At 45.8% G+C, this 24,043-nt stretch overlaps 1 protein-coding gene and 2 long non-coding RNA genes across 4 annotated transcripts in view; 1 reads left to right on the forward strand and 2 right to left on the reverse strand.

Moving 5' to 3' along the window:
• Positions 1-2,035: 2,035 nt before the first annotated feature.
• Positions 2,036-3,072, reverse strand: LOC127487865 (uncharacterized). The gene is made up of 2 exons (XR_011381589.1): positions 2,842-3,072; positions 2,036-2,290 (listed from the first exon to the last, which is right to left on the reverse strand). It is a non-coding gene; the product is annotated as an uncharacterized lncRNA (long non-coding RNA).
• A 15,383-nt stretch (positions 3,073-18,455) lies between these two features.
• The window catches only part of IL15RA (interleukin 15 receptor subunit alpha), a 46,653-nt gene continuing 41,065 nt past the window's right edge, over positions 18,456-24,043 (forward strand). Inside the window, exon 1 of one of the 2 annotated variants that reach the window (XM_070055789.1) lies at positions 18,456-18,800. In XM_070055789.1, the coding sequence (XP_069911890.1) occupies positions 18,725-18,800 (76 nt within the window). In that variant the 5' untranslated portion in view covers positions 18,456-18,724. The remainder of the gene's footprint in view (positions 18,801-24,043) is intronic. The other variant, XM_070055788.1, reaches the window with a different exon arrangement.
• LOC138845012 (uncharacterized) lies at positions 20,375-23,712 on the reverse strand. The gene is made up of 2 exons (XR_011381588.1): positions 23,581-23,712; positions 20,375-20,612 (listed from the first exon to the last, which is right to left on the reverse strand). It is a non-coding gene; the product is annotated as an uncharacterized lncRNA (long non-coding RNA).

The raw sequence follows: 24,043 nt of genomic DNA on the forward strand, positions 1-24,043 counted from the left end.
CAAGGCTCCCACAGTCACAAGCACCCAGCCCCCTGGCAAATCTCCTGGCTAGACTCAGGCATCTCCTCTTAGCTGGGTGCTGGGCACGTGGGCACAAGCTGGTGTAGCTGGTACATATGTCCAAAAATGGTGCCTGCCCTCTGTCAGCCAGTTACAGGATGCCCATGCTGGATGGCTGGGGAGAGAGAAGTGCGCCTCTCTGGTTTTTTCCTCTTTTTTGGCAGGTACACTGTCCCCCACTGGGCTCCAAGCCAGACTCATGCTAGGCCCTTCCCACAGCTTTATTGCCAGTGGTTTGGGCTGCTGCAGTCTGGTCTCACTTCATTCTCCAAAGCTGGTGCTGAGGCTCTCGGCTGCGGGGGTCCTGAGTTGTGTGTGTCCACACCCTCCATGTAGATCTGCAGTTTTCCTTTAATTAGTGTGGAGCTTCCCCTGTGGGTTTCTCCTTAACTCTTTCCCGAGATTGCACTCTCTGCACTTTTTTTTTTTTTACTATCTTCCCCTAGACTACAGCAGTAAGCTCCTCCCTATTCCACCATCTTGGAATCTCTCTGAGCGCCTCTTCTACAACCGAAGTTTCCAGGTTGCAGTGGTGTCTTAGGCCATTTTGTGCTGCTATAACAAATTAACTGGGACTGAGTAATTTATAGTGTGCAAGCGTTTATTTGGTTTGTGGTTTTTAGAGGCTGAGAAGTAGCACAAGCATGGTGCCAGCGTCTGCTGAGGGATCCTGTGCTGCTTCATCCTGTGGCAGAAGGCAGAAGGACACAAAAGGGCTTGAGTGAGAGAGTGAGTGAGGGTCAAAGTCGCTTTTACCGAATCCACTCTCAAGATGACTAGTCCACTTCTGCAGAGTATCGTGGAAACTCTCACGACTCAATCATTTTATGAGGCCCCCTTGAATACTGTTGCATATGTGTCCAACGTATGAATCTTGGGGGACACATTCAACCCCAAAATCTTGTGAATTATGGGAGTTATGGACCTCAAAAATTCATTTCTCCCTGTATTTTAGGAATGTATCTGAAAAGATGGAATTTAAAGTATGTAAGCCTAGGTCCCAGTGTTTGTTTTATTATTATTATTATTATTTTGGTCAGGATGAATATGGCTGCTTACCTTAGAACAGAGCTTCTTATCCCCATTTTGACCACTTAGTCTTTTTTTTTTTTTTTTTTTTTTTTGGACAGGCAGAGTTAGACAGTGAGAGAGAGATAGAGAGAGAAAGATCTTCCTTCCATTGGTTCACCCCGCAAATGGCTGCTACAACCAGCGCGCTGAGCCGATCCGAAGCCAGGAGCCAGGTGCTCCTCCTGGTCTCCCATGTGGGTGCAGGGCCCTAGCACTTGGGCCTTCCTCCACTGCCTTCCCACACCACAGCAGAGAGCTGGACTGGAAGAGGAGCAACAGAGACAGAATCTGGTGCCCCAACTGGGACTAGAACCCAGGGTGCTGGCGCTGCAGGCAGAGGATCAGCCAGGTGAGCTGCAATGCAGGCCAACCACTTAGTCCTTTATTATACAAATGTGGAGCATTGAAGCATCTATGGCCCCAAGGAAAGTAGGTAACAGGACCTTTAATCAACTATGAAAATCTACCTGTTAAGTCAGCTTTTCATCACTATAACCAGAATACATGAGAGAAGCTGGTTATGAAGGAAGGAGGTTTACCTTGGAGTTGCCTAGTCCAAGTTCTGGTGGCCCTAGCAGTCTGCTGTTTCTAATGAGGCCAGTAGATGAAGGAACATGTGTGGAACAAGGACCACAGGAAGGCCAGGAAGCACAGAGACCAGGCCAAACTCAATTTTTGTAACCAACCTTCCCATGAGAACTACTTTGCAAAGGTATGCCCTCAATGACCTAAGGATCTCTCACTAGGCTCACCTCCCAGCTACCATAGCTGCATCAAATCTGTACCCTTAATCCACCAACCATTGACATTAATCTGTTATCCATTAACATAACACTCTGGGGACCAAGCCTTCAGCACACATGAGCCTTTGGAGATATTCAAACTAATGTCCAAATCATAATGGTATCCTTCTAATATCTTTTATTTATTTACTTTTTAAAAAAGAGTTATTTATTTATTTGAAAATCATGGTTACAGAGAGGCAGAAGCAGAGCAGAGAGGTCATCTATCTACTGGTCCACTCCCCGATGGCCACAATGGCAGGAGCTGTGCCAATCTGAAGCTGGGAGCTAGGAGCTTCTTCCGGGTGTCCCATGCAGGTGTAGGGGCTCAAGCACTTGGGCCATCTTCCACTGCTTTCCTAGGCCATAGCAGAGAGCTGGATTGGAAGCAGAGCAGCCAGGACTCAAACCAGCGCCCATACGGGATGTCGGCACTGCAGGTAGTGGCTTTACCCACTATGCCACAGTGCCGACCCCCTAATATCTTTTAAATTGCATTGTTTCTAAGGTGACCACAAGTAAGTTTCCAAAGGAGCTTTCTAAGCAAAGAACTGACAGCAAGAGCCTTCCTGCTCTTTTGAGGTTCAGTGTATGTAGAACTTGTCCAGTATATTAAAATGATCTCAATGAAGTATGCCGATGGAAGAAGATATTACAAGTTTCAACACAGCATAAAGGAACAAGGAATCTGTTCTGGAGGTCCAGGCCTCAAGCCATGTCTGAATATTTGTGGGAATGGTTAGATCTAGTAAAGCAGAGAAATATGCCTAGTCTAATAAACATGTTTTAGTCAGTATCCAGCCAAGAAAATAGAAACTTCTCTTTGTATTCCAACAGAAGATTTAATACAGGAAATTGACTCTAAAAGTTTTAGAAGAGCAAAAGTGGGATTATACACAGAGCAGGTATTATAGGAAGTCCTACTCACCAATGATTTCTGTTGCAAAAAGTGTTTTCCAGATCCCATGAGCACACACTTGCTGCTACAATTGTGGTTAGAGCCACCACTGCTACCTGGGAGGTGGCACTCCTGCTAATGTTGAGGAGCCTGGAACCTCTGGCTGTGACTATGGAGGAATGGTCAGAGATGCAATGCTGCTTGCTTTGGAGATGAAGGGAGAGGACCATCAGCCCATGGAGCACACACAACCCCTAGAAGCTGAGAAAGATGAAACGGATTATCCTACTACTATCAACAATGGTACTGAATTTACCTTGGGGCAAATTTAGCAAAAGATGCACAATACAATTGCCCAAGAAAATGTAAAATATTGCTGACAGAATTAAAGAATATCTAGATAAGTCAGGAGATATACAATGTTCACAGATTGGAAGATTCAATATTATTAAAATATCAATTCTTCCCAAACTGACCTAAAGATTTAATGCAATCCAGATCAATAGCACAGGCTTTTTTTTTTTCTAAAATGGACAAGATTATTTTTAATACTGTAAGGAAACTGGGCTAAGATATCTAAAGTCAACTTGAAAAGAACAACAAATGTGGAGGACTTACCCCACCTGATTTCAAGACTTACTCCAACTCTGCTCTAACATTGGTAATGTCATCCTGTGGAAAGATGGGGACACAGATGAATAGAATTGTACAGAAAACAAAAAATAAACTCATAAACACAACCACATAGATTTTTAAGATTTATTTTATTTACTTGAAAGAGTTACAGAGAGAGGTAGAGACAGAGAGAGATCTTCCATCTGCTGGTTCACTCCCCAGGTGGCCACAACAGCTGGAGCTGCACCGATCTGAAGGCAGGAGCCAGGAGCTTCCTCCAGGTCTCCCACGTGGGTGCAGGGGCCCAAGGACTTGGGCCATCCTCTACTCTGCTTTCCCAGGCCATTGCAGAGAGCTGGATTGGAAGAAGAGCAGCTGGGACTAGAACCAGAGCCCGTATGGGATGCCGGCGCTTCAGGCCAGGGTTTTAACACACTGCGCCATAGCACCGACCCCAGCCACGTAGTTTTTAACAAGGATCCTAAAAGGAAAGGGAAATATTTTAATATTTCATGAGGCTGGCACTAGATAACCATTTGGGGCCGGCACCGCAGCTCAATAGGCTAATCCTCTGCCTGTGGCGCCGGCACACCGGGTTCTAGTCCTGGTTGAGGTGCCAGATTCTGTCCCGGTTGCCCCTCTTCCAGTCCAGATCTCTGCTGTGGCCTGGGAAGGCAGTGGAGATGGCCTAATTCCTTGGGCCCTGCACCCGCATGGGAGACCAGTATAAGCACCTGGCTCCTGGCTTCGGATCAGTGCAGTGCGCCGGCCGCAGCGGCCATCGGGGGTTGAACCAATGGAAAAGGAAGACCTTTCTCTCTGTCTCTCTCTCTCTCACTGTCCACTCTGCCTGTCAAAAAAAAAAATCATATGGAAATGAAAGAACCTCTACCTTACTTCATATAATACAAAGATATACAAAATGAGAGATGCAATATATAGAAAGCATAGGCAACTATCTTTGCAACTCAAAGAATGCATAAACTATGAATCATGAAAGAAAATATTGATAAATATGACTTCATTAAGGTTAAAAACTCCTACTCATCAAAAATTTAAATAGTCAAGGCAGAGACTGGAAGAAAATATTTGCCATGGATGTATGTGGCAAAGGACTTGTATCCAAAATTTATAAAGAAAAAACAAGCCGACTTTTTTAGTTAAAAAAAAAAAACCACCTTGGCTAGACAAATGAAATTGATGATGAACATGAAAATGTGCTCAGCATCAGAGAAAGGCAAAGTAAAAACACAGTAAGATACCACTGCGCTAAACAAAGAATGTGAATCAAACAGAACTCTTATACAGGACTGTAGGAATTCATGTAGTTCTTCTAGGACTCAGTTGGTTCTTGTGAGAGTGAGTTGTTATAAAATGAAGGCACTACACGTGCTTGCATACAGCCATTTCCCTTTCTGCTTCTCTGTCGTGTTGTGACACAGCCAAGGAGGCCTTTGGCAGACGTCAGCACCATGCCATCTGGACTTTCTAGCACCAGGATTGTGAAACAAATACACTTCTTTTTTTATTTTTTACTTTATTTTATTTATTTATTTATTTATTTATTTTGACAGGCAGAGTGGACAGTGAGAGAGAGAGACAGAGAGAAAGGTCTTCCTTTGCCGTTGGTTCACCCTCCAGTGGCTGCCACGGCCGGGGCACCGCGCTGATCTGATGGCAGCAGCCAGGTGCTTCTCCTGGTCTGCCATGGGGTGCAGGGCCCAAGGACTTGGGCCATCCTCCACTGCACTCCTGGGCCACAGCAGAGAGCTGGCCTGGAAGAGGGGCAACCGGGACAGAATCCGGCGCCCCGACCTGGACTAGAACCTGGTGTGCTGGCGCCGCAAGGCGGAGGATTAGCCTAGTGAGCCGCGGTGCCGGCCAAATACACTTCTTTTCTTTATAAAGTATCCACACTTGAATATTTTGTTAGCACAACACAAAACAGACTAAGACACTCCTTTATATTTAAGATGTTCCAAGGGAGACAGTCCAGGCTGGTTTGACAACAGAGAGTAATCATCTTTCCATCTTGTTTCCACTCTAAGGGTGCCTTCTGCAACTATTCATGGGGGTAGGCATTTAGCCTAGAGGTTAGTGCAGGGGTTAAGACACTCATGTCTCATAGTGGAGTTCCTGAGTTTGATAGCTGGCTCCAACTTCTTGCTAATGCAGACCCTGGGAGGCAACAGTGATGACTCAGAGAGTTTGGGTTCCTGTCACCCTTTTGGGAGCCCTGGATTGAGTTTCTGGCTTCTGGCTTTGGATCAGCCCAGGATCTTTTTTTTTTTTTTTTTTTTTTTTTTTAAAGATTTACTTTATTTATTTGAAAGACAGAGTTACAGAGAGAGGTAGAGACAGAGAGAGATCTTCCATCTGCTGGATCGTTCCCTAGATGGCCGCAATGCCAGAGCTGAGCCGATCCAAAGCCAGGAACCAGGAGCTTCCTCTGGGGCTCCCACATAGGTGAAGGGGCCCAAGGACTTGGGCCATCTTCTACTGCTTTCCCAGGCCATAGCAGAGAGCTGGATTGGAAGTGGAGCAGCCGGGACTAGAACAAGCACCCATATGGGATGCTGGCGCTTCAGGCCAGGGCTTTAACCCGCTGTGCCACAGCACTGGCCCTCTGAGGACCATTTTGAAATAGCCAATGCATCCTGTGAGTCCTCTCTGTAGAAAAGTTCAGGTATGCAAAAACTTTCTGTAAAGTGTTTTGGTAGGTCATGGACCACCTACTGTGATTCGGCATAGAGCCAAGATTTTAAAATTCATGAACCAAATTCATTCAAGTCAATTAAATATTTCTGAATTCTAATGTAGTAAGACAATAGAAACAGTTCTAATAGCTGTCTGGATTAAAAATAGAGTATATTAGATAGTGAAAATCTATTGATTGGCAGACTAGTATGGCTGCATGGGTGCTTTAATTTTCTCTTCTAAAACAATATAATTGTCCCTCAGTATACATGAGAGATTGGTTCCAGGACTCTGTGAGGTCCAAAATCCGGGGAAATCAAGTTCCTTTTGTAAAGTGATATAGCAATGCTAGTAATCTATGCACATCCTCCAAAATACCTTAAGTCACCTTTGGATTACTTAATGACAGCTCATACAATGTGAATGTTATATAAACAGATATTATACTCATACTGTGTTGTTTAGGGAATGACAAGAAAGGAAGTGTGTATATGTTTAGTGCAGGCATGGTATTTTTTTTCCTGAATGTTTTCAATATGCAGTTGGTTGAATCCATGGATTCAGAACTCACAGGTACAGAGGGCAAACTGTAATCACTATTTATAAACTGGGATATTTCAAGCAAGGATCTTTATTTCCCAGAGCTCTTTAAAAATGAAAACTCTGGGCACATATTTGACCTAGTGATTGAGGCATCAGCTAGAACACCATGTCCCATATGAGAGTGCCTGGTTTAATACCCAGCACTGGTTTCTGATTCCTGTTTCCTGTTGATACAAATCACAGAAGGCAGCAGATGATGGTACAAATACTTGAGTCCCTACCATCCATGTAGAAGACTGGGGTTGAGTTCCTGGCTCCTGACTTTGGCAGGATCCAGCTCCAGCTGTTGTAGGCATCTGGGGAGTACACTAGCAGATGGGATGCCCCTTTGCCACCCAAATAATAAAAAAAGAAAGAAAAAAATCTAGTAGTACTGAGCCCCATTGCTCCCACATTTTCTATAGGTTCTTGAAGCCCATGTCCTCTTAGCTCATGTCCACTGACCTGTAGGTCAGCCCAAAAGGCATTTAGGTTCATGATTCCTGAATATGTATTGAGTTTACGTTTTAAAACACTATGGCTCTGTTACTTCATTCTTTAGTTTTACCTTGAAATTATTTTGAGATGAATCAAAAAACAACATTGAAAGCAGGAGATTCTTTAAATATTTTTCTCCTCTCCGAAGTTCTCCTTACCAGGAAAAAAAAAAAATAAGGAACATAGAGGAAGGAGTTAATGTTGGGAGAGAAAAGATAATCTTTTGTGAGATGAAAGAAGAACTCCATGGATGGCAGGCCACGCTGCACTGTTTTGTAGATAAGAGAAGCAGGGCAGGCTCACGGTGGAATTGCGAAGTAGGAAAGTATGAGAGACAACTTCGACATGGGGCAGTTTGCTTTATGTTATCTGGGTTGGGTGTAACTTTGTTGCAGAAGTCATACCAAGAGGCCTAGAACATTGTTTCAGCTATTGTAACTCTCGTTCAGGGTGGAGTTTCTGTGTTCTGCTCATGGGGCCTCTTATCCATCTTCTCCATATGCTGGCATCCTGCCACAACAAATGGCTCTGGCTTAGTGTCAAAGAAAATATTTCTCTCAACACTTTCTCAATCTCTAACTTAACTTTTTTAGTTGACAACTTTCCCTGCAATCATTTTAGTTAGTTTTCAGAGGACAATATATTATCTATTGTGTATTTTGTATCTAGCATTTATTGAGAGTTTATCACATTAAGCACTATTCAAAATTCTTTTATTAACTTATTTAATCCTAACAATCACCTTATTACTTCCAACCCTCTGAGCTCCTTTATTTACTCACTCCACCACAATGCTGGCTCCAACAACGTGTTTTTTCCCCCAAATATTTTTTGATCTGTAGTTGATTGAATCCACAACACACAGCCATGGAAATGGGAGGCTGCCTGTATATAAACAAATTCATATATTTGAAAACCTTTCTACCTCCTAATTTTTACCCGAAATAGTTCATCCTTAAAGGCAGATATTCACAGGGCTCCTGTATGAGGGACACAGACTATTATAGAAATAGCAAGTGACAAAGAAACAGCTCTGACAGGTGAGAGGTGAATATCATTCAGCTGTTCTTGCAGACATGGAAGACTGAGAGCATTGTGTCACGCTGATGTTTTATCCACATTTCTTCTCTTCCTTGTTGTCCTCTCAGTATACACAAGTGCCAGGAGCGGACTTCCAGCCAATAAAACACAGAACTGGAGAGAATGGGCTTTCAATGCCAATTAAAAAGGAAAATTCCAAAACTGTTTTGAGTTCAAAAAACAAGGGAGCTTTCGATACTTGTTAACCCCACACTACTCTGACATGTTCAAATATTGAAAGTTCAATGCCTAGCTCACAGCTTTATATTTTCCAATTACAGAAAGGTATTAAATTGTGGTTATAAAGCTCTTCATTCACGTAATATGAATGAGCTATCAAGAAATGGATTAGGCTCTTGGGAAGTTTTGCTACCAAAAATTCAGTGCAGGAGAAACTGGAGTAATTTTTGTATTCTAGAGTCTATGGTTTCATCACTCCAGGGATGCAATTCACTGCTTATTTATTTTTAGGTGTTTGTTTATTTGAGTGCAAGGAAGGTGCCAAGGAGGCTGACCTACTTAGGACTTTGTGGAGGAAGCCTGACACTTTGAGAGAATTGAGAGAATCTGCTTGCATTGTCTGTGGGAATAACCAGAAATGCAAAAGCATTTTGAGTTGGGGGAATCCAGAGGGGAGTAGGTGGATCTGGGCAACCTCAGTAGTGACCAAGACAACACAGGCCAGAGGCCACTCTCTGTTTTGCCTAGGTCCCGGGTCCTGATATGGGGCCTGTGGTGGGAAGAGAATCTTTTGCCATGGGAGCAGTGAAGTGGGGCTTAGTTGGAGGAGTAAAGAAGTCAGCTCTTTGTTCACCTTGGCCAATGGAAGCTCAGATCCATATCTGATGTGGTTTACAAAAATAAGGAAATGTGATGTTTTTTATTCTTGAGTATTGAAAAACAATTCCTTTCTTCACATTGAACATGTTTTTCTCCTCTTAAACATCCCCTTACCCCTCCCCCCATTCATAGATTCCTTTTCTTTCATTCCTTCCATCTCATTTTACTGCTTTGGGGGCCCTAGATTAACAGCAAGCAGTGCTATAGTTTGGATATTAACTTAGATGTTCAACCAATGGCCCATGTATTAAAGCCTTGGTCTCCAAAGTGTTATGTTAATGCTTAATGGACTAAAGGTTGAGATTTCATCCAAGTGTAGTGCCTGAAGAGGCAGGGCCTTTAGGAAGTCATTGGATTGGGCTGGACTGCCCTATGCTCGAAACATGGTGGCTTTGTAAAGAGAAACCACATGGACAGGGAAGGATGAGTGTACTGTCCATGTTTCTGCTTTCTAACTCCTCATGTGATGCTCTCTCTTACAGGTGCCATTACCACCCACACTAGGTGCCAGACCAATGGACTGCCCACTCTTGGACTATGAATCTCCAAAACTGTAAGACACAATAAACCTTCCTTCATAGGTAGCATCACTCAGGTGTTTTACTTACAGTGATGAAGAGTTGACTGGTCTAAGCAGCCACATCCCTTTACACAGATCCCTAGAGGCTCAATTTTGCTTTAGCTCCTAGATCGGTATGCTATGACAACATAAGCATCAGTAATGCACTGCCCCTTTCTCCACCCACACCCACACTGAGAAACAACTGTGCCCAGCTTCTTTGCAGTTTCCAGAATCTTTCTGCCAGCTTTTGAAAATCTTTTTTAAGTCTTATTTCTTTCTGTCTTTGAAAGGCAGAGGAAGGGAGAGAGAGAGGGAGAGAGAGAGAGGGAGAGAGAGAGAGAGAGAGAGAAGAGAGAGAGAGTGTCTACCATCCACTGGTTAACTCCATAAATGGTCTGGGCCAGGTTGAATCCAGGAGCCAGGAAATCCATCCTGGTCCCACATGGGAGGCAGGGACCCAAGTCCTTAGGCCATTTTTTGTTGCCTTCCCAAGTGCATTAGCAGGAAACTGGATCAGAAGCAGCATAGCTGGGGCTTGAACTGGTTCTCTGTGCTCTGATATGGGGTACTGGTGTTTCCAGAATTTTAGAATGACCTTATGAACCATCAATTATGCTCCTAGATAAATACCCAACAAAACTGAAATGTGTGTTCAAACAAAAGTTTGTACATGAATGTTCATAGAAGCCTTGCTCGTATTTGCCAAAAAAATGGAAACTACCCAAATATCCTTCTACTGGTGAATAAATAAACAAATTGTGAAATACTCATTTAATGGAATTTTAGTCACTAATGAAATGGAATGAAGTCCTGAATTGTACAGCATAGAAAAACCTTGCAAACATTCTGTTGAATGAAAGGAGCCAAATATAAAAGGACGTATTATAGGATTCTATTTATATAAAATGTTCAGAATAAGCAAATTCATGGAGACACAAAGTAGGTCAAAGGTTCCCAGGGGCAAGCAGGAAGGGAGATTGGCAGTGATTTTTTTTTAAAAGATTTATTTTTTTTATTTGAAAGACAGGGTTACAGAGTGAGGTAGAGAGAGAGAGAGAGAGAGAGAGAGAGAGGTCTTCCATCCACTGGTTCACTCCCCAGATGGCTGTAATGGCCGGAGCTGCAGGATCTGAAGCCAGGAGCCAGGAGATTCTTCTGGGTCTCCTACGTGGGTGCAGGGGCCCAAGGGCTTAGGCCATCTTCTACTGCTTTCCCAGGCCATAGAAGAGAGCTGGATCAGAAGAGGAGCAGCTGGGAATAGAATCAGCACCCATATGGGATGCCGGTGCCTCAGGCCAGGGTTGTAACCCCCTGCACCACAGTACTGGCCCTGGGAGTGATTATTAATAGGCACTGGGTTTTTTTTTTTTCAGGGTGATGAAATTATTTTGGAAGTAGTGGTGACTGTTTCACAATATCATGAATACACAAAAAACCACTGAGTTGTTCACTTCAAAATGGATAATTATCAAATGAACTATATTTCCATTTAAGATTTTAAGACTGTAAAGCAAATAAATAAATAAAAACAGCAAATTAGCCTGGATCTCCCTCCTTCCCCTTTTTTGATGGCCCAGTTTGAATCTTACGTTTTACTGTCCTTCTTTCCCAGTGCTGAGGGTCCTTATCTGTAATACACCAATGACAGCTAAAGACTGAAGACCCATGCCAGTCCTCAACTTTCCTGACCCCAGAGCCTCATCCTCTACTCCAGCTCTTCTCTGCAAGCAATGATTACTGAGCAGATCCCCGCCCTTGTGCAGTTCCCAGAAGGAACTCTCATCCAAATCACTACTGAACTGTGCACACTTGACCCAAGGAAGCCAGCTATTCCGAAACCAGCTCATTTCCTCTGGCCTAAGAACATGGAAGTCAGCCTTCTCAAAATGAAGATACTGGGAGAGCATTTGACGCAGCAGTTAAGTTGCTGTGTGGGACATTCACATCCCATATCAGAGTAGCTGGTTTGAGTCTCAGTTCCTCTGCTTCTGACCAAGTTTTCTGCTAATGTGAACTTGGGAGGCAGCAGGTGATGGCTTATATACTTGGGTTCCTTCCACCTACATGGGAGACCCAGATGGAGTTCTAGGCTCTGGCTTCAACCTGGCCTATTCTTGACCATTGTAGGCATTTGGGAATGAACCAGCAGATGGAAGATCTCTGTCTCTCTACATTTCAAATAAAATGAAAATAAAAATTTAAAATAGTAATAAATAAAGGTATCATATTGTTATAGATCTAGATCAAAGGATAGCCACCCAAAATGTATGTTGAAGCCCTAACGCTTTCACAATGTAACCTTATTTGGAGATAGTGTTTTTGCAGAAACAGTGAAGTTAAAATGAGGTCATTAGGATGTGACTGCTGTCCTTCTTAGGAGAGTGAGTTGGTGTGGTGGGAAGACCATGTGAAGAGACACAGAGAAAAGACTTCCATATAGACGGCCAAGAATTGCTGGGAACTCACAGAAACTAGAAGAGACATTGACGAATTCTGAGAGAGAACACAGTCCTGCCAACTCCTTGATTTCAGATTTCCAGATTGTAAAATGAGAACTTTCTCATGTTTAAAGCCATACAGTATTGGGGACTTTGCTATGGCATCCCTAGAAATGAATACAAGTATACATAAAAGGGGGTATTGGGCTGTGGATAAATTTGTATATTTTAAAGAAGTCCCATTGATACTGCTCTTAAACAAGAACAAACCATTAATAATGTGACAACTTGACTGAGTCCTAAAGGAATTATATTAAGTCAAAAGCTGACCTCTAAAGAATAAATATTGAATGAGTCCACTTGTTTAAAATTCTTGAAATGGCAAAATGATGTAGAGATAGAGACACATGAATGGGTTCCAGGGCTTTGGGAAAAGCAGAGAGGGTAATAAGCAGGATCATTGCATGGGAGCCCATTCTGCGTCTTGACTATGGATGTCTATGGCTTGTATTGATGTCAGTTTCCTGGTTGTGATCTTACATTACAGTTAGTCAAGATGTTACCATAGGTGGTGGCAGAGAATTGGGCATAAAGGATCTCTCTGCATTCTTTCTTAGAACAACATGCGAATTATCCCAAAATAAAAAGTTTCATTAAAAAAGACACCACTGGGGACAAGTGTTGTGACACACTGTGTTAAGCCACTGCTTGGGACACACACATACACACATACCATATTAGAGTGCTGATTTGAGTCCTAGCAACTCTATGTGTCTGATCCAGCTTCCTGCTAATGCACCCGGGAGGCAGTGGATGATGGTTCAAGCACTTGGGTTCCTGTCATCCACTTGAGAGATCAAGATGGAGTTCCAGGCTCCTGATTTTCACATCACCCACCCCTGGCTATTGCAGGCATGTGGGCGTATGAACCAGCAAATGGTTCTGTCTCTGTCTCTGTCTCTTTCTGTTACTCTGCCTTTAAAATAAATACATAAAGAATAAATCTTTGAAAAAGTTAAAAGATATGTTTGAGCTATATCAGTATAACCCCAAGAAAACTGTCTCCACTGAATGTAAATGAGATTGAATGTAATTTCCATCTGAACACAACGCAAGGTTTTGCATCTCTTTCTCTCTCTCTTTTTTAAGGGATGGAAACAAATCTGACATAAGAATTTGAAAATTCATTGGGACGCAAACAACAAACAAGAATAGCAAAGGAGTTTTGATTAGAGAAAATTTATGGGGACTATCCCTGTAAGACAGGTAAATATTATAAAGCTGCACTAACTGAAACAGTATGGTCCTGGCAAAAGAAGAGACCAGGTAGCAGGGAACAGAAGAAGTAACCCAGTTAACAGTCTGAATTGTCTCCAAGAAAATGCTTTGCAAGAAAGGCATTTTTTTAAAAAAAAGGTCAATAAGGAACATTCTAAATCAACATTTTGATTCACTCCATTTCAGTTTCCTGCTAAAACCCTGAAAATAATTCAATGAGGTGAAACTGTAGAACGATATTGGACATTGCCTGAAACTTTTAGGGGTTATGGTAGAAAATAGCATAGACAATAGCTCAGTGTAGCAGAGTGCTGTCACCTGAGAGAATTGAAGACCTACCCCATGTGTATCACAAAAGATCAACCTCAAAAACCTCATGGGGGGTGGGGGAGGAGAGCGGTGCGTGACCAAGTGGTTAAGATGCACGTGTCCCACATGGAAGCATCTGGATTCAACACTCACCTCCTGACTCCAGCATTCTTGTTTAATGCAGATTCTGGGAAGCATAAGTGATGGGCCATGCAGTTGGGTTCCTGGCCCCACATGGGAGACCTGGCTTTGGTCCAAGTGGTCATTATAGACATTTTGGGGAGTGAATCAGTGAATATTATTCTCCCTCTCCCCTCTCACAATCTCCCCTCTCCCCTCTCCCTCTCCCTTGGAATGATCTCATAGTATGATTCTACTCAATTAAAATTATTTATTTATTTGAAAGTCAGAGAAAGAGAGAGAGACAGAGACAGAGACATAGAGAGAGAGAGAATCTTCCATTTGCTGGTTCACTCCTTATATGCCTACAACTTCTAGTACTGTGCCAGGCTGAAGACAGGAGCCAGGAGCCAGAAGCTTCTTCCAGGTTTTCCATGTGGGTAGCAGGGGCGCAAGCACTTGGACCATCTTCTGCTGCTCTTCCCAGGCCATTAGCAGGGAGCTGCATTAGAAGTTGAACATACGGGACATGAACCGGCACCCACATGGAATGTCAGCATCATAGGTGGTGGCTTTATCTGCTATGCCACAGTGCCAGCCCTGTGTCAAGATTTTTTTTTTTATTTGACAGGTAGAGTTATAGACAGTGAGAGAGAGAGGGACAGAGAGAAAGGTCTTCCCTCCATTGGTTCACTTCCCAAATGGCTGCCATGGCCGGAGCTGTGCAGATCTGAAGCCAGGAGCCAGGCGCCTCCTCCTGGTCTCCCATGTGGATGCAGGGGCCCAAGCACTTGGACCATTCTCCAGTGCCCTCCCGGGCCACAGCAGAGAGCTGGCCTGGAAGAGGAGCAACCAGGACTAGAACCCGGCGCCCACATGGGATGCCAGTACCACAGGTGGAGGATTAATCAAGTGAGCCACGGCGCTGGCCCCGTGGCAAGATCTTTCAGAACTGGAAAGCACAATTCTATTGTCATGGACAGATGCCTTCCCTGTGGCTTGTTTATTTTCTAGATGGCTTTCTCTCTCATTTATTCAAACCGCAGTCTTTAATTTTATGAAGTAATAATTAGCAGAACATGTTTCTGTTGCTGAATGTAATTTTGTAAAACTTCATACTGATCCCTGTATAGCCCCAGTCAAAGCTATGGGCCGGTGCCGCAGCTCACTTGGCTAATCCTCCACCTGCGGCACCAGCACCCCAGGTTCTAGTCCCGGTTGGGGAGCCGGATTCTATTCCAGTTGCTCCTCTTCCAGGGCAGTGGAGGATGGCCCAGGTGCTTGGGCCCTGCGCCCACATGGGAGACCAGGGGGAGGCGCCTGGCTCCTGGCTTCAGATCTGTGCAGCGCAGGCCGCAGCGCTGGCCATAGTGGCCATTTGAGGGGTGAACCAACGGAGGGAGGACCTTTCTCTCTGTCTCTCTTTCTCTAACTCTGCCTGTCAAAAAAAAAAAAAAAAAAAAAAAAAGCTATGACATAATCTCTTAGAGCCTGTTAAATAAAAATGTAAATTTGAATTATACCATCTGTGCCAATTACGGAGCAATTATTTTAAAAAAGAGTTCATTTAAATGTATCAAATTTTCTTTCTTCTTAAAAGTTTTATTTATTATTATTGATTTTGAAAGTGACAGTTACAGAGAGAGGGGTAGAGACAGAGAGGGAGGATCTTCCATCTGCTGGCTTACTCCCCAGCTGGCCACAACAGCCAGGGCTGGGCCCGGCTGAAGCCAGGAGCCAACAGTTTCTTCAGGTCTCCCATGTGGGTGGCAGGGGCTCAGACACCTGGACCATTCTCTGCTGCTTTTCCTAGGCCATTAGCATGGAGCTGGTCAGAAGTGGAGCAGCCAGGACACCAACCAATGCCCTTATGCTGTGCCAGCACTGCAGGCAGCGGCTTTACCCACGATGCCATGTATTGTTACAATACCTTCTGACTAGCATAGTGTTACAGTATTCATTTTACTGCATTCTGGACATGAATGACTTTCAAAGCTTGAAAACAGACGTCGGGACCTCTGTTATGGCATAGCAGGTAAATAGTTCAACAGCTCATGTGTTGGAAACTTAATCCCCAATACAACAGTATTAGCAGGTAGTACCTTTAAGAAGTGATTAGGTTATGAGTTATCTGCCATCAGGAATGGACTCAGAACATCACTACAGAGTTCTTGATAAAGGATGCATTCGGTCCCTTCACCCCTGCCCGGTAGACACTTACCCTTCTATATTCTGCCACGGGATGACTTAGCAAGAGAGCCCTTATGACATATTAACCCTCTGATCTTAGATTTTGTGGCCTCTAAAACTACTGCCTGGGACTGGCACTGTGGCATAGCGGGTAAAGATGTTGCCTGCATCCCCTATGAGTGTTGGTTTTAGTGCTGGCTGCTCCACTTCTGATCCAGCTCCCTGCTAGGGGCCTGAGAAAAACAGTGGAAGATGGCCCAAGTGCTTGGGCCCCTGCATCCATGTTGGAGACCCAGAAGAAGCTCCTGGCTCCTGGCTTCAGCCTGGCCCAGCCCCTGCCGTTGTAGCCATTTGGGGAGTGAATCAGCAGATGGAAGATTTCTCTCTCTCTTTCTCTCTCTCTCTCTCTCTCTCTCTCAAACTCTTTCAACTAACTAGATAAAATCTTAAATAAAATTCAACAATCTACAAATTAGGAAAGAGGAATAAAATCTAAAAATGCTTCTAGCAACACATGGGAAAATTGTTAAAAGTATTTATTTCTTTACTTGAAAGGCAGAGTTACAGAGACAGAGGAAGACACACACACACAGAGCGAGATCTTCCACCTGAAAGCTCAGTCCCCAAACAGCCGCATCAGCTGGAGCTGGGCCCATCCAAGGCCAAGAGTCAGGAGCTTCTTCCTGTCTCCCACAGTGCAGGGGCCCAACCACTTGGGCATCTTTAGCTGCTTTCCCAGGCCATTAGCAGAGAGCTGCATTGGAAGTGGAGCAGCTGGGACAGGAACAAGTGCCCATATGGGATGCCAGCCCTGCAGGCAGTGGCTTCACTATCTGTGGAAAATGTTCATAATAAAAGACATCTGTATTTAGAGGTAGGGAATGTGTGTTATTTCCAACCCTCTGAGCTCCTTTACTGAGAATCTTCTGTATTTATCGTGTCTATTTTAGACTTTTTAGGGAAAGAGGAGTAGACATAGGAAAAGTCTTCACGTTTTCTTTTCCTGGTATGTATGTGGTGGTGGTGGTAGTGTTGACATGTAATAAGTTAGTGGTTTTTTGCCCAATTAGTTTTTTGCAATTCTAAGGATTTTTTTTTTTTTTTTGACAGGCAGAGTTCGACAGTGAGAGTGAGAGACAGAGAGGAAGGTCTTCCTTTTCCGTTGGTTCATCCCCCAAATGGCCATCACGGCTGGTGCGCTGCAGCCGATCCGAAGCCAGGAGCCAGGTGTTTCTCCTGGTCTCCCATGCGGGTGCAGGACCCAAGGACTTGGGCCATCCTCCACTGCCTTCCCGGGCTACAGCAGAGAGCAGGACTGGAAGAGGAGCAACCGGGACAGAATCCAGTGCCCCAACTGGGACTAGAACCCGGGATGCCGGCGCTGCAGGTGGAGGATTAGCCTAGTGAGCCGTGGCACCGGCAGGATGTTTTTAAAATTAGATTTATTTTATTTCGTGGGAAGGCAGAATTCTTCACCTGCTTTCCCAGGCGCATTAGCAAGGAGCTGGAACGGAAGTGGAGCAGCTGGGACTGGAACTTAGGCTCATGTCCCAGGGGGCTGCTGCACCAGCTGTGCCAGGACATGGCCCCAGTCACTTACTTTCACAGACCACTAAAATCTCTTCAAGGAGAATTCCCACTGAGCAGCATTATGTCACAGAAAGCCTCCCAGGGATGCTGGGAGATTGTAGATAAGAAGTGTGGGACTGAAGCCCAGGGCTGTGTGTCTTGCCTAATTCCACTTGTCTCGCTCTCCCTGGAAATTTCCGACTGCACCCAGAGCTTTCTCCTTATGGACCTGGCTCTCTCTAACCACAGGATTGACTTGCGATCCCAAGAAAGAAAAAGCCCCACCTGCAAAGAGGAGGGTAGGCTGGAAGAATTCGTCCAGGGAAAAGAAAGGAGGCACAGCAGTGAATAACTGTCAGTTCCTCTTCTTTTCTCTGCTCCCTCCGCAACCCTTTAAATAATTGCCTTTTTTTTTCTCCCGTCCAGGAAGGAAGCAGCTGGAATAAGGCGAAGTGGCTGGCCAGGGCTGCAGCAGGCGCCAGTTGCCGCCACCTTAGGAGTTGAGGAAGTGGCTGAGGCTGCACTCCAGTCGCCACGGCAGCGCTCACGGGGCAGGTGGCAACGCTGAGCGCGATGGGGCTCCCCCCTCCGCGGTCACCCACTGACAGCGAGCTCAGAGCCACAGAAGCTACTGGAGCAGAGTTGGCGAAGTGGAGGTGACCAGCCAGTGGGACCGGACAAAGGCGTGGACGCCCAGCAGTGGCGTGTCCTGGAGAGTTTGCTCGCCCACGACGTTGCCCGTGCCTGCTGCAGTGGGCACAAAAGACCGAATTGACCTACGGGGATTCCAGGGACAAGGAGCCTCCCGGAGAGGAGGAGCCCAGGCTTGTGCAGGTGAGGTCTGCGGGTTCCCGCAGCGCAGGGCCGGCGGCACCCCGGGCACAGGGGTGGCGGCGGCAAGGGTCACGACGGGCTGCTGGGGCTTCTTCAGAACAGGGGTGGGGATGCTGAGTCATGGATCTGTCACTGTTTAGCACCTCTCCTCGGCCCTCCAGGGGCCAAAGCAAAAGCGAAAGCGAATGCATCTGGCCGGGCGGCCGGTCCCGGAGTTGCACTCTCCACCTCGCTTGGGCCTGGGCATCGTACGCGCCGCTGGCCCTTGTCGTCCCGGAGGGGCACTGTCTAGCCTGCTGCCATGGCCCGGAGACGGCTCCGCTCCTTCTCGGCCCACGCCTTCCTTGCGCTGCTGCTCCCGCCAGCGGTGACACTGGGTAAGGAACAGTGCGCCAGGGCGGAGCCGCGGGAGGGGTCCCAAGCACAGAGCCGGACGGCACCAGGGGTCCCATGGCCCTGGGTCAGACCCGGAGGGAGTCCCGGGAGGAACTCGGTGAGCGCCGGCACACGGGGAAGGGACGCGGCGTCCAGCAGAAGGCTCAGGTGAGGCCAGGCGCGCCAAGGGGCCGCTAAGCGCGCCCCCGACTGCTCCCGGCTCTCGCGGCTCCTAGGTCATCCACCAAACGGAGCTGAGCGGTCAGGCTTGGGTTCCAAGGTCAAAGGAAGAAAATGGTTTTGTATGGCCAAGGGGGCGGCGTATGGGGAGGCGCTTGAGTGCGCGCCGGGCGCCCGTCCCACCTGGACAGCTGGGTGGGAGTTGCACGGCACGCGGTTCCCCGAAAGGGTCCAGGGAAAATAACTTCTGGAGTCTGTCAGGCACAGATACGTGATATGGGTGGGCAGCTGGAAGGACAGGTAGGACCCGGGAATAACTCCCAGTTCTTGAGTGAGCAAAGCAGGAAAGCGGGAGGCAGCGCGGGGATGGTGGTGACAGCCTGGAGGCTGCACTCGCAGAGAAGTGAGGACGAAAGGAAGCTGGTGATTGCTCCGAGTAATCAAAACCTCGGGCAGGTAGATCTAATCTCAGCAGGAACAATGAATGAGTGACTTGGAAAAAAATTTTTGGGCGGGGGGGGGGGGGGGGCGAGTGCAGCTAGTTGGAGGGGGACGAAAGATCGGTCTAACTGGATTCCTGGATCCTTGCCGGAGCTCCCTCAGGGTCTCATGAAAGCTATGAACTCTTTACCCAGAAAAGTACAGGAATGCATGCTAACTTAGAAAATGTGCATATGAGTTTGGCATCACGGACCCATTGAAGACCAACCACGACAGTTGGTAACTCCATGATTTGTGTGTATTTGTTTTAAGCAAGTTGCAAATACGGTTAGCCAGTCTGGCCAGAGCTGTCCCACCTCCCCACTTGCTGCTGCCTGGCTTGGTCTGATGTCTTAGCACTGGAGTGCGCGTAAAGTTTCATGTTTACAGGACTGTGAGCTCTTGGTGCCTTCCCCCATCCAAAGCTGAGTTTCCTTGGTGATCTGGTCATTTCCTCCCAGCTGGCCAGCCAGTGTCTCCCTTGCAAGTAACAGCCTGGGGCAGGGCAACTCTTAACACAATGTGAAAGTGAAATGCAACTGTGGTCAGAACCCAGCAAAACTTAAAGTAATCAAGAGACACTGCAGAAAGACCTCTGTAGATAATCAACCACATACAGCCTTGCTCTTTGACCTTGCAAAAACCTTGCAGCTGTGTTAAGATCTGTTGTCACTGCAATCAAGGGAGCAAATGCATTCTTTATGACCAAAAGTTTCCTAAAGCTTTGCATAATCCCTGCCTCCCACCCCACCCTGTCCCCAGGCAAGGACTTACCAGTTTTCTGTCAATATTGATTTGTTGTGCTTCCTAGAATTTTAATACAGTGTGGAGTCTTTCTTGTTTGGCTTCTCTCCCTTGTGGTAATCATTCTGAGAATTCATCAATAGTTGATTTCTAAGGCTGAGCAGTACTCTACTTTTTTAAAATAAAGATTGTATTTATTTGTTTGAGATGCAGAGTTACAGACAGAGAGAGGGAGAGACAGAGAGAGGTGTCTTCCATCTGCTGGTTCACTCCCCAAATGGCCGCAATGGCTGGAGCTGTGCTGATCCGAAGTCTGGAGCCAGGAGCTTCTTCTGGGTCTCTCACATGGGTGCAGGAGCCCAAGCACTTTGGCCATCCTCTGCTGCCTTCCCAAGCACATCAGCATGGAGCTGGATGGAAAGTGGAGATGCCAGGCCCTGAACTGGTGCCCATATGGGATATGGGACGCCGGCGCTGCAGGCTGGGGCTTCGACCCGTTGCGCCACAGTGCTGGCCCCGAGTAGTGTTCTGTTGCATGGCTATCCCACCATTTACCCCTATGCGTGTCAACAGACACTTGGGGCTATTGTGGGCAGTCACATGCATATAGGTTTTTATGTGTGCATCTGTTTTCCTTTCTCTTGGGTAGAAAACAGCTAGGAGAGAAGTTGCTGGGTCATATGGTTTGGTATGTGTTTCACCTTTTAAGTAACTGCTAAGCCATTTTCCAAAGTGGTTGTAGTATTTTACGTTTCCGCCAGTGGCGGTGGAGAGTTCCAGGTCCTCTATAGCCTCAGCAACACTTGGTGGTGAGTCTTTTTAATTTTCCTCGTTCCAATAGGGACATGGTGGTTCACTCCCCAAATGACTGCCAACAACCAGAAATCGTTCAGGCCCTACTGAGGAGCCAGGAGCTTCATCCAGGTCTCACATGTGGGTGCAAGGGCCCAAGTACTTGGGCTGTTTTCCACTGCTTTTCCAGGTGCTTTAGCAGGGAGTTGGATTGGAATTAGAGCGGCAGGGACTCAACCAGCGCCCTTGTGGGACGCTTATATGGCAGGCAGCGGCTTTCCCACTATGCCACAATGCTAGCCCCGCATTTGTTTTTAAGAGATTATCCATATGACTTGTTTTTACACCATTTGAACATCACTTGTCTATGTGTGTATGGGTTAGTTGCAGGATGCAAGGCATCAATACACGAAAACCAATTGTGTTTCTGTACATTTGCAATAAAAGGTTGGAAATTGAAACAGTAGTAGCATTGAAAAGCATTAAGTTCTCAAGGATAAATCTGCAGGCAATTTGGTCAAAAACTCCCAGAGAAGACCGTAATTTGTCCGTAGTGAATATCATGATCCTTTGTTTGGGTTTGGTTTTGTTGCATCGGGTATTAGCGCACTTGGGAATGTTTGCACAATCATTTTTTTTTTGAAACTGTTTTTCAGAACTCTGAGAGGCTTTGGTTTTTGTTTCAAATCCATCATATGTAGTTATTACCACTATTGTGTTGCTCTGATAGCAACAAAGTGGTAGAACTCTAAATGTACAAAATAGGAGATTTGTTGCAATAAACCTAAATGTTCAACATTGAAGACCGTATTAAAAAAAGGGAGTTGCTTTCACATAGTTTGCATTGTATGATTCAGTGTCTTTAAATTTTGTGTTTATTTGAAAGGGAGAGAGAGAAATCTTCTATCTGCTGATTCATTCCCCAAATGCCCACAACATCCAGGAATGGGCCAGGCCGAAGCTGGATGCCAAGAACTCAATCCAGTTGTCCCACTTAGTTGCAGCAACGCAGGTACTTGAGCTGTCACCTGCTGCCTCTAGGGTACACATTTGTCGGAAGGTACAATTGGGAGTAGAGCCAGGACTCAAGGCCAGGCACTGCAGTATCTGGTGTGGACATCCCAAGTGGTGTCATAACCACGACACCAGACACTCACCCCTGACCTGATTTTTATTAGAAGATCTAGAAGTATTTGTCACAGAATAGGAAGATTTTTTTTTTTTTTTGACAGGCATAGTGGATAGTGAGAGAGAGACAGAGAGACAGAGAGACAGAGAGAAAGGTCTTCCTTTTTGCCATTGGTTCACCCTCCAATGGCCACCACAGCTGGAGCGCTGCGGCTGGCGCATCGCGCTGATCCGAAGCCAGGAGCCAGGTGCTTATCCTGGTCTCCCATGCGGTGCAGGGCCCAAGCACTTGGGCCATCCTCCACTGCACTCCTTGGCCACAGCAGAGAGCTGGACTGGAAGAGGGGCAACCGGGACAGAATCCAGCGCCCTGACCGAGACTAGAACCCGGGGTGCCGGCGCCGCAGGAGTGAGCCGCGGCACCAGCCAATAGGAAGATATTATGTATTGGTTCTGTGTGTGTATATATGAAGTTTTTGGCTTTTCTTAGTTTTCAGTCAAAATTTCAATTTTTTATAAAAGGAAAAGTAAGGAAGACTACAAAGAAATAACCATAAAGCTCTAGAATTTTAGAGACTTTTCTAATTACCTCTCTGGTAACATTTTCATAAGTTTATACATTTTGCAAATTGAACAAGACAGTGTTCTGTACGCCACTACATATAACATTTGTGCATATCCTATATACATTCTGTAATCATTATGATTCTTTATTGTTGGAACTGTGGCTAGATTTCAGTGATCTCACAAGTGTTGGATATTTAGAGTGTCTCAATAGGTTTGAAGTTCTGAGCAGCACAAAGTAGGAATAACTGGATGAAAATGAGCTACATATGGGCCGGCACTGCAGCTCACTAGGCTAATTCTCCACCTGCGGCACCGGCACACCGGGTTCTAGTCCCGGTTGGGGCGCCGGATCCTGTCCGGATCGCTCCTGTTCCAGGCCAGCTTTCTGCTGTGGTCCAGGAGTACAGTGGAGGATGGCCCAAGTCCTTGGGCCCTGCACCCCATGGGAGACCAGGATAAGTACTTGGCTCCTGCCTTCGGATCAGCGCACCGGCCATAGCAGCCAGTAGGGGGTGAACCAACGGAAGGAAGACCTTTCTCTCTGTCTCTCTCTCTAACTGTCCACTCTGCCTGTCAAAATAAAGAAAGAAAGAAAATGAGCTACATAGAGCAAAAAAAGTTGAGGAGAAACCCCTTTATGTCTAAAAACGTTTCTGGGGTTATTCATTTCCAATCAAATCATCATTTCAGCTAACTTGCTTTGGATCAAATAACTTCTTGGTAAGTTGATTTTATCAAACTGAATGAGTAAACATAAAATGCTCTCAGTTACTCACTACACATGGTTGATGTGATTTGAATGCTTGGAAATTTTGGGGAAGACTGACTTCTTGTTGCTGGGGGAGAGGGAACATCACTCTTTCTTTTATTTGCTTAGCAATCTATACTCACTCAACTCTTCCAGTGCTTTTCCAGTCATTGTTATTGGATGAGCTTTGATGAAATTCGCCTTCCACACAGGAGGCAGGTTGGAAAGCAGAGTTATGTGCCTGAGGAAGGAAGAACCGAGTTGATGAGTTTGGGCAGTGAGCCTGGTGCAGTTTGTACTTACAGCAAATGCCAAAAGTAAGAGTGCTTTCTTGTCTGGCATTGCAGCTGGAAAATAAGGAAGGAGAAAGGACTAATGGGAGTGCAGACGCCTTGGCCCTTTGGATGTCCGCTCCACACTGAGTTTCTCAGGGTAGGAACCACATCTCGCACTCCTTTGGATCCCACTGGACTTAGCACGTTGCCGGCGTCTGAATGGTAGACTACATGGAAGAAGGTGTTGGAAAGGACTCTGACTGCTTAAAAGAGTTGGAGAGGCATGCTAACCAGAAGACTTTTAAATTTTGGATGTGAGACTAGGCCAGGG

The sequence above is a fragment of the Oryctolagus cuniculus genome, chromosome 13 (genome assembly GCF_964237555.1).
Source record: "Oryctolagus cuniculus chromosome 13, mOryCun1.1, whole genome shotgun sequence".
Lineage (NCBI taxonomy): Eukaryota > Metazoa > Chordata > Mammalia > Lagomorpha > Leporidae > Oryctolagus > Oryctolagus cuniculus.